Source organism: Perca fluviatilis, chromosome 14 (genome assembly GCF_010015445.1).
Source record: "Perca fluviatilis chromosome 14, GENO_Pfluv_1.0, whole genome shotgun sequence".
Classification (NCBI taxonomy): Eukaryota; Metazoa; Chordata; class Actinopteri; order Perciformes; family Percidae; genus Perca; species Perca fluviatilis.
The window spans coordinates 20,238,732-20,249,520 of record NC_053125.1 but is presented as its reverse complement, the minus strand read 5'-3'; the positions used below and the strand labels follow the sequence as shown (position 1 = coordinate 20,249,520).

General features: G+C 42.0%; 1 protein-coding gene across 1 annotated transcript; it reads left to right on the top strand.

The window, feature by feature from the left end:
- Positions 1 to 4,555: 4,555 nt before the first annotated feature.
- Positions 4,556 to 5,992, top strand: LOC120573477 (E3 SUMO-protein ligase ZBED1-like). Its single transcript, XM_039823229.1, has 2 exons — positions 4,556 to 5,238; positions 5,386 to 5,992. The coding sequence occupies exons 1-2, from the start codon at positions 5,224 to 5,226 to the stop codon at positions 5,800 to 5,802; spliced, it is 432 nt and encodes a 143-aa protein (XP_039679163.1). The 5' UTR covers positions 4,556 to 5,223; the 3' UTR covers positions 5,803 to 5,992.
- The last annotated feature ends 4,797 nt before the right edge of the window (positions 5,993 to 10,789 follow it).

The following is a 10,789-nucleotide window of genomic DNA, read 5'->3' as shown; positions in this document are numbered from 1 at the left end:
TGTTAGTGCTGGAGTCCCGACCCGACTCTTGGCAAACAAGCGATTGTGCCCGCTTTAGAAAGTTAACTAGTCGCAAGTTTGCGGTAAAATGCAGTTGGGTTGTCGAGGTCAAAACACTATATGTAGCAGCTGTGAATCAAATAAACATATTATAAATAATGTTATGTAATTTTTTACTCTACACTGAATGTTTGCTGCTTCAATCCAGATGAGTATTGAAAAGTATTTAACGCAGCTGAGTAAGGCACGCGTTGAGGATGAGGACCAGCCTGAACCGGAGCTATCAGTCTGAAACAGAGCTGAACAGTCCGACCAGTGTAATTAGTTATGTTATTAATTTGTTATTACTAATATTTGTATACAATATTTTCAGGCTTCAACCAGTGAAAGACCGAGTCAGAGAGAGAGAGAGAGAGAGATTTCTTTTGGCATAAGTAGGAGAGGAGGACAGCATCTAAAGCGTGTCTCCCTCCCACCCCCGGTGATACGGGGCGACAACCCCCAACAAATTGCTTTCTAATCTGTGGGAAACACTGTGGCGTGTGACGTTTGCTTTCCACGTTCTTTCTTTTCCTAAACGCAACCTGCGTGATGTTTCCTAAACTCAACCTAGCATCGCGATAACACACTATGGGCCCTATCTTGCACTCAGCGCAATTGCCTTTGTACACCGACGCATGTATCGTTCCTATTTTGCACCCAACATACAGCGGACTTTTCCCTCCACAGACGCACGTCGGTAAATTAGGGAATGTATTTGTGCTCCCGGGGGCGGTTCAGCGAAAAGAGGAGGTGTGTTCCGCCGCAAACGTTACGTGGTGCTATTTTGCAGTTTCAGAAAACAATTCCGCCACTGACCAGGAAAAACCTGGTCTAAAGTCAGTGGAGCTAGTCTAACGTCAGTAGCGCGTTATTCAGATTCTATTTTAGGGGCGCATGCTTGGCCATAATGTAGTGTGTGCACAACGCGCATACACTTCTCTCATCTACAGCAGTTCACATTTTTGAAAACCATACATAATTACAAAGAAAAATATTACTGAAAATGCGCTTCATGTGTTTGGATAGATCAGGAGGCATTTTACAGTACAGTCCTCAAAAAGTCGCAGCGTTCTTTGTGGCTTGTTGTGTTTTACACAACATTTCCATGAATCATGGATGTGTTGATGACATAAATGAGGAAATATTAGAGGACTTAAGGAGACGTGATGTTGAACTACGGTGGGATTGGACACTCCGGCGGAATCTGTACCTAGCAATATTTTATTTCCTTGTACGAAGTGTACCACGAAACAGTCACCTTTCTCTTCTGTTGTGTGACTGAGGAGCCGCCCCCTCCCCTCTGTGCTCTCTCTCATGTCGCAGCAGCACTGAGCAGGCAGGTAGGAAGGGGAGAAGGGACAGGGTGCGGAGCCGGTGTAGGTAGGAGAGACAGCGGAACGCGACGGAGAAAGAACCCCTGCTAGGCTGGCCTGGCCCTGGGCCAGCCTGCCTTCTTTGAGAATTAGGGGGAATGCACGCTACCGGACCCGCGGCCGAGAGGCGTCGCGTCGCCGCGACGTGTAGTTACATTTTGAAATGCGTGAAAAAGCCTCGGAATCTGAACTGAAAACAACGTTTACAAGCAAACGCATTTACAAAAAATAATGCCCATAACAGGTTCGAATATTAAGGGCTGGCTAATAGTCGTTCGAATATCATTATTTTTTTTAATATTCGAATTATATTTGAATAACGAAGTTCGGAGTCAAAGCCCTAGCGTGCACCAGGCAAATCCGCCGTCATCATAGAAATCCGCCACGGAACAAGCGCGCCTGCTCTTAAAGGGAATGTGATGACGCTCTGATTGGTTATTTTCACGTTACGCCCAAACCACACCTAGCTACTTCAGACCAACCCATTTAAGATTTGCGTCGGGCGCAAGAGTCATTTATCCCGCCGTTATAATAGCAACAGCGCCCGAGATCCGCCCACAAAGCTACTTGTGTTTTGCGTTTCATACTTGCGTTTCAGATCGTTAAAATAGGGCCCTAAGTGGCTTTAGAAAGTGGCGTGTATGTTTACTCTGTGACGTTGCAGACTGCTGTCAGCTGTATACAGCGTAGACATACACAGATAACCTTTTTCCTAAAGCAAAGTGGCATCTATGTAATATTTGGTTTAGAAGCCTTTTTATTGGTGATTTTTCATGGTACAAAGTCCATCTATATACTAGATAAAAGAGACAGGTGCTCTGTGCATGTTTTTTTTTTTTTTTTTTACATTAAATCCTTTAAACATGTTCTAGTACAAACACAAAATGCAAGTTCTGTCCTGAAAATGCTATATAAGCATTAAGGGGAATTCAAAAGGTTCTGCAGGAAATTTTAAAGCACGAGGTGTTTTCCCTGTTGATTTGTTTAACTATGGACCAAAATAATTCTGATTTTTATTTTTGGTGCAGCCCTTCTTGTAGTTATTTAAGTCATTTTACGTGTTCCACATCGAAGTGTCAGAAGTGGGTCTCCTTTCGTTCCGTTGGGGCACACGTGCGTGCGTGCGTGCGTGCGTGCGTGCGTGCGTGTGTGTGGGGAGCCCTGCTCTTTGTCAACATGCAGAGAGGACAGATAAACTTGGGCGTAGTTAACAAAATTTGGCACGGTTTGATTTAATGTGAATCGGTCCTCGGTAGTACCAACGTAATTCGGTCGGTACCCAGAAAAGTATTGGATTCGGTACCCAACCCTACTTTCCACACAAACCACCAAAGCTATGTCTTTTAAGATTGTGTGTGAGTGTATGCATGTATGTATTAGTATTTGAAACTTGAGACCGGTGATACAAAGAACTGGTTTGTCATTGACAGCGCAGGCTCTCGTGTTTGCTTTGAATCGGCCATTGTGTTCTAGGGTTTCTTGTGAACATGTGCCCTCCCTATCTATTAGGGCTGTGCAATTAATTGAATTTCGATTACGATTTAGATTTCGGCTCCCAACGATCACCAAAATAGTATAATCGAGAAAAAACGATTATTTTGCCATGTTCTGTTTTGCAAGAACACTCTTATTTTTTCTTGAGCTCTGAATGACACGCGCATGCGCCCCTCCGCCCCTCCTGAAGCCGTAAACTCAGTCAGGGAGGCAAGTCGTGTGCGTGTCATCCGCTGGCTGAAATTTAAAAACTAAAGATGGCAGAAGGAGGGCAGCCACAGGAGCGATTGGTGAGGAAAAAAGGCAAAACCAACTCCGTTGTCTGGGAACAGTTTGGCTTCGCGGAATCCGACGATGAGCAGAAACGTGCTACGTGCAAGATTTGCTACATGGTAGTGGCTGCAACGCAAGGGAACACCACGAATTTGTTTAACCACTTGAAAATTAAACACCGAGTGACCTATGAAAATCTAATAAAGAAACAGAAACTGCGACCAACAAGCCCCTCAACATCCTGTGCAACCCAGGCATCAATAAGAGACACTCTACAGCGCAACTCCCTATCCGTTGAATTCGGAAAGGCACAAAAAAATAACTGATTCTGTTGCCTATCATTTAGCTAAAGACATGCGCCCCACTAGCACAGTTGACAACTCTGGATTCAAGAAAATGGTCAATACGTTGGATAAGCGTCATCTCGACACTTATTTCTCGAGAGTTGCTCTGCCAGACTTGTTCAACAAATGCCATGCAAAAGTGGCTGACGACGTGACCAAAGCAGAATACTTCGCAATCACAACGGATATATGGTCTAGCCGAACCATGGAGCCATATATTAGCCTCACAATCCACTATATTGATGCCGATTTCCGTTTGAATACCAAATGCCTCCAAACGGCGTTTATTCCCGAAGACCATACGGGCCAAAACATCGCCAATGGACTGAGGGAAGCTTTGGCTGCATGGGGTTTAAATGAAGAAAAGCTCATCTGCATCACTTCGGACAATGCCTCAAACATAAAGCTGGCTGCTGAAATAAATGGATGGATAAGGCTTCAGTGCTTCGGGCACAGACTCCACTTGGCTGTAGGTGAGAGATTGTAATTGTGAGTGTCTGCATCCTACTTTACAACTGTATGTAAATGTGTTTAAATGTTTCCCTGTTTATGTGCTTTAGCAATCCTGTGTCAATATGGTCATGCTAATAAAGCCTCTTTGAATTTGAAAAAAAAAAAAAAGATAGGGAGTTACCTATGATACAGTGCCTTGCGAAAGTATTCGCCCCTAACTTTCTTCATTTACAAAATAAATTTTTGTCACAGTAATAATAAAACCCGACGGGAGAAAAAACGAAATGGATTAAAAATTAGGATGTGCCCCACCTATCAGGGTTGATGTGTTAAACGGAGTATCTGTTTGTGATACTATGTGGTGATTTAATTATATGCAAAACAACAGCAACAACAATACTAGGAATACTAATAAATAATAATAATAATGATAATAATAAGTCAGTTAGGCTATATGTGACATGTGATTGTTTATTTCACACTAGCCTTATTTTACCATTAGTCTACTACTACTACTACTAGCTTAGGCTATATAGTATACTTATAATAATAATAATAATACCACACACACTACAAATGGCAAATAATGCTTTGATGAAGGTTGTGATAATCATAATGATGCTAAATATGTATTTGTTGTAATCTTAGAGAATGCAATGAAGGATCCCAGGATTGACTGGGCGATGGGTGTCTGCAAGAAGGTTGTCAGTAGCTTTTCCTACAGTTGGAAAAGGAAGAGGGCTCTGACAGAGGCTCAGAGGCAGTTGAACCTGCCTGAACAGTCTCTAAAGACTGAATGCCCGACTAGATGGGGATCTAGGCAGGCTATGGTCGACAGAGTCCTTGAACAACAGAAGGCCATTGCCCAGGTTTTCTCCAGTGACCGGAAGGCTAGACATCTCACCCTCACATGGCAGGATATTGATGTGCTGGAGGCCATCAACAAGTCACTCAGCCCTCTGGTTGAGTTCACGGATGCCCTTTCTGGAGATAAATATGTCAGTGTTTCTTTCCTGAAACCAACCCTCCACCTCTTCAATAACCAAATACTGGAAGTGCAGGATGAAGATACGGACCTTGCCAAAAGCATCAAACTGAAGATAGTAGATTATCTCAATGACTAGTACAGTGACACAGCAACACAAGAACTGCTTGACATGGCCTCTGCCCTGGACCCAAGGTTCAAACTCAAATATGTCCATGAAGACAACTGAGGGTCCATTGAAGACAGACTGAGAGCGGAGATGAAGACTGTCATGGTAGTAGTAATAATAATAATAATAATAATAATAATAAAAGGATTAAGTGCATGAACATGTTGGTGTATATTGTGAACATTAATACCACAACGGTCAGGTTAAAAATAAAATTCCTAAATTCCCAAATGTATAATTTGTTCACTCCAGGAGAATGTCCCTCTTGAGACTGCAGCAATGCCTGCTGAGGATGCTCCGAAGAAGAAGAAGAAGGGCCTAGGCAGCTTCTTCAAGGTCACTACAGTCACACCTCCTCAGCAACAGCACCAGGCCATAGCTAGTGAGCTACATTCTTACCTCCAGAGGGAAATACTGGATGCTGAGGAAGACCCACTGAAGTGGTGGACGGAATCCCAGAGGCTATACCCTCGGCTTTCAAACCTGGCAAGAAAATACCTCTGCATTCCAGCTACAAGTTCCTCTTCAGAGAGGGTCTTTAGTACAAGTGGAAACATTGTCACCTGCTTGCGTTCATCCCTTAAACCAGATCATGTTAACAGACTGGTGTTTCTGGCTAAAAACCTTTTAAGCGATTATATTAGCAGCCCTACCAGAATATTGACTTAAATCATTTTAATATTTTGTCTTAAATTTTAGTTAACTTATTTGCTGTTAATGTTGGGGCCTGATGGTGGCGCAGCCTTTAATATTCTTGGACTGAGTTACTAGCTGGAATTTGTTGAATATATTTTGCCAAAAATGTTCCTTTCTTCTTTTCAAGAGATTGTGGTAGTGCACTTTATTGTTGATCTTATTTATTTGTGGTTATAATTTTTACTTGAATACTTTGATTTGAATATCTGTTATATTATTTATTTTAACAGTTCAAAAAGTACAATAAATGTTCAAATTTAGATTTTTCTAAGAATTGTTGAAAGGTGTCTTTTTAATAAATGCAACACATTCCCCAAAGTCATGTGAAATAATCGTGTTACATAATCGCGATTTCAATATTGACCCAAATAATCGTGATTATGATTTTTTCAATAATCGAGCAGCCCTACTATCTATTGAGTAGGCAAGTCCAGGCAACTCTGAAGATTTTTCTACCTGGATTTTGTTTGTAAACAAACATAGCGCTTGGGTCTAGATAAGATAAGAAGCCTTTGTCATTATATTACAATGAATAAAACTAGGGATGCACCGAATATTCGGCCACCGAAACAATACGGCCGAAAATGTTGTGATGACGCAAACAGAAACCGCGACCTGCACGTGTGTCAGTACCCGATCCACCTGCTAAGCGTCTCCTAAGCAAAGAGGTTGACGGTGCAGATCCACTTGTCTGTGCGACGCTTCTGTCGCGTCGCGCCCCGCTCTATTCCTATGGGTGACGTCAAGCGACTTCAACGCTCCTGCTAAGCATTCCGGGAAGGCGGCGCTACATTTGAAAAAATGCTGCGCGTCAAAAAGCTGGCCGATGCCCAGCTTTATGCAAATGAATCGTGTTGAACGCGACGTGACTATCCAGTAGAAGTAGACGAAAATCTTTCAAACTGACCTTTGTTGATCTGAAATGAAGACATATTCAGCAACTGCATGGCCTATTTCTCGCTTTTAATGTTTTCAGAAACACATTTCGGTGAACTATTTTTGTAAAATACGAGATCGTATTCTCAACGAGCCGCCATGACACTCTGTTGAAATTCTCGAGTAGACACACCCACGTCACGCGTTCGTTCAATCAGCTGCTGGTTAGGGGCGTGGAGCATCAACCATGGCTATATGACGTCGCGACACCACGCAACAGTCATGTCGCAAAAGTGGATCTGTACCGTGAGACGGACCACGGAGTGAAAACAATGAAAAGTACGCTCTTAGAGTCTGTCAGCACACGTTTCAGTGAGATCTATTCGGATCCTCTGCACTTCATCGCGACTGTACTTGATCCGCGTTATAAAGACCATTACTTGGATGCGGAAATAAATCAGGGCGCACGAGAAATGATCCAGGCCGCGATGGATGCGGAGAACCCGCATGGAGACGGAGACTGGGCGCGCACGGAGCAGCGCCCAGCGCAGGAGATCAGAGCGCAGAAAAAAAGACTTGTCTCTCTGCACCAGATGAGGGGCCTCCACCCTCGTTGTCTATGTTCAGTGAAATCCTGCAAGAAAGTGCCTCAAATAATAATAATAATAGGTAAGCTATTCTGTTCTTAGGCTACTGTATACTGTATGTGACTATCAGATTGTAGCCATATTTCTGCTAGATATTTTTTTGATTAAACTTTAATATTAATTTATACAATTGCAATGGCTTGATTTTAGTGAAGTTAGTCATAGCCATAAATGCAATGGTACTAATAATTGGCTTAATTTCTTAAGGTGTTTCGGTTTCGGTTTTCGGTCTTGGTTTCCTCTTTTTTTCGGTTTTCGGTTTCGGCCAAGAATTTTCATTTCGGTGAATCACTAAATAAAACGAAACTACAAGTGCTCCTCTCAGCGATGCTTAAAATAAAACATTGCACACCTCCACGTATAACTTAAGACAAACTACAACATTCATTCACATTCATCATTAAACAAGTGCAGGTAGTTGCTATAGTTATTAAAAAATATATATAATATTGCACAGATTAATAAAATGGATTGTAAAAACACTAATGAGAAATGTGAATATGGGTGCAGAGGCTTTATGTATGTAGATTTAAAGTCTGGATGGCTTTTGGAAAGTGTTCTGAAGTGAGGGGAGAGGGCTGCCGATTATTTTCTGTGTGGTGTTGTGGCCCTCAGCAGAGCTTTTTTATCAGCTGCTGAGCAGCCAGCATACCACACTGAGCCAGTATGTGATGATGCTCTCTATTGCAGGGTCGTAGAAAGCTGCCAGTAGCTTTACACACAGGTTGTTTCTCCTAAGAACTTGCAGGAAGTGCAGATGCTGCTGTGCCTATGTCTTTAGAATTTGTCATTGCACAACAAAATGAAGTAGCAATCCTAACAGTGCATGTGGATGCAAATAAAATGTAATTAGAAATAGAGAAAAATAAAAATATAGATAAGAATAATAGAAATAGAAATATACATTTATGTTATAGCTAAGAAAATAATCATTCAAACAGTAGTGTTGCACTTCTGGATATTGCACATTACTGAGTTGTAGTGGCTTAATGTACATGTAATACTGTTTGGAATAAATACAAGGAATATGCTATGGTGCAGTTCAATTTTGAATATCTGTGCATCTATACATAAATAAATACAAAGGTGCAGTTGACATGTAAGTTTGTAATGGAGTGCAGATGGTAGTCAGTGTAAACAGTCATTGTCAGTGTTAGACAGTGCTCAGTTCTCCTGTGGCACAAAAACAGTTTTGACCGTTTGTGATCTGATCAACCTGAAGTGTCTACAAGAAGGCAGCGGGTCTAAGCATAGAATGGATCTTTTAGTAATTTTTTTATGACTTAATTCCCAGCAAAGGTATGCTGTAAGCTGCGACCGTCGGTCACTGATCATGGAAAGTGAAACTTAAATCTGTCATTGGGCGATTAGATTTATTTACCCACTTTAAAAAGATGTATTATAAGCTTCAAAGATTCGCGACGAGACAAAATCGATTTTGAAAGTTGCAGCGGTCTGAACCGGCCCGGAGGCTCATCGGGCACGCGCAAGGACAGTACAGTATGTGGTCGGGCGACCTAGAGAGTGACTGAAGAGAGCGAGTGTCGTTAAAACAAAGCAGTGAATCGAGAAATAAAAACGTTGTTTTCGCCAATTCATTACTAGAAATGCAGCTGTAGCAAGTATCTCACTACAACTAACGTTATCCACTTTAATATTTAGACGCAACAAATGATATCCAGCTGCAAAAAAAAGCCTGGAAGTCGGAAGTTAGGACGAACGACAAAGTCGTGCTATGAAGATGATACACAGTCTTATCTTGTCGCATTGGTGTAAACTGGCAGGTTTCAGAACGTTGCAGACCGGCGCATTGCAAGTGGCTGCAAGTTTACGCTCGTCTCGTCCAGAATCTTTGGTCTGGACTGCGCTGCGAAGATTCGTCTGTAAAGACTGGCTGTCGAATCAGGCTCTTTCAATCGAAGCATCGAATATACGACTATTCAGGGTCACCCCTAATAAATATCACTATAAACGAATACCTCAAATTTGGAGATTTTAATATTTTAAGTCATGGGATGAATTCATTACTTTTCCTATTTGAAATTGCCCAACCTGTGCACTTAAGAAACCCTCCCTTTTTTTAAAACGGCAAAATAAATAACATAAACAGTAATTGTAGTCAATTAGGCTACATGGCTTAATGTTTGTGAATATGTAGTGAATGCTTTCTTGAACAGAAGAATTTTACCAACAAACGATACAAAGAGAATAGACAATGGCATGGACTGTGAGTCATATTGTGCCATGATTTTTTTTGTCCACCGGCCACTGTGGCTGGTGGATTTCAAAATCTACCAGCCACTCAATGTTTTTACCAGCCACTTTCTTGTTTTTAACCGACAATGTGTAACTGCATGTGGAAATTAATACTACAAGATCTACAATACTTAAGCAGTTTATTTAATCTCAAGTCTCAATGAAACACTGACACTTTCTCTTTCTCTCTTATACATACACAAACCACAAACTTATATACATTTCATTAAATGAGTAGGGCAGTTTAAACAAAAAACACATTCCTCCACCCATCCTCCCCCCTCCCAGTACAATTTACTTCTGCTCATCAGAATCAGATTCTGAAGTTTCAGAAGTGCTTTCCTGAGTGTTCTTCTTCCCCTCCATGAACTCTGGCCTTATAGGCCGGATGCTCATAATTCTCAATAGAGGGACTGGATAGCTGGACAGTCAGTAGGTCACAGAGGCTTCTTGATGTAAGACGGGACCTCCAGTCATTTTTCACTAACTTCATTTGATTGAAGCCTCTTTCACAGTCTGCAGTAGAGGCTGGTACGGTGAGAATGAGGTCAACCAGGCTGAGTATGTCGGGGGCACTGCGGTTGCAAAGACCTGTTGATTTCTGGCCAGGTCTTCATGTGGAGACTCTCTCCCGTCTCATACAGTCTGGTCTTGAGTATGGTCCACTGATCTGGGATGAGCTCAACAGCGACCCCCGAGGATGTCAGGATGCTCTGGAAGTGTGTAGTTAATTCCTCCACTTCTGATTCACCATATTCTGAAAAAGAGACGGACATAATGAAACAACATTGAGTTATATGCTTTCATGACTTTGTAGATGAAATGTTATGTATGAACCTAAACCACATACATACCTTTAGAGCGATCTGCGTCAGGCCAACTGTTCAGATTCACTAACTTTTAGCTTGGAGAATCCCTATGGTCATGTCGGTGAAGCGACTTTGCAGACTGGCAGAGTTTGTCGAGCAGCTCAAACTTGGCCTTCATGACACGGTTTAGGACGCTGTCATCATTCTCGTGCTCCTTCATACAGGCTTTCAGCTTGGGCCCAGGTCTTTTTGTTTTGTTTTATTTAAGATATTCAGCTAAGCAGCAAACAAATTAACACAACTTTTCAGTTCTCTGACACTCATCTGGTTTTGTATTTTGTGAGCACTGTTTGGGTGGCTGTCAGGCAGCTG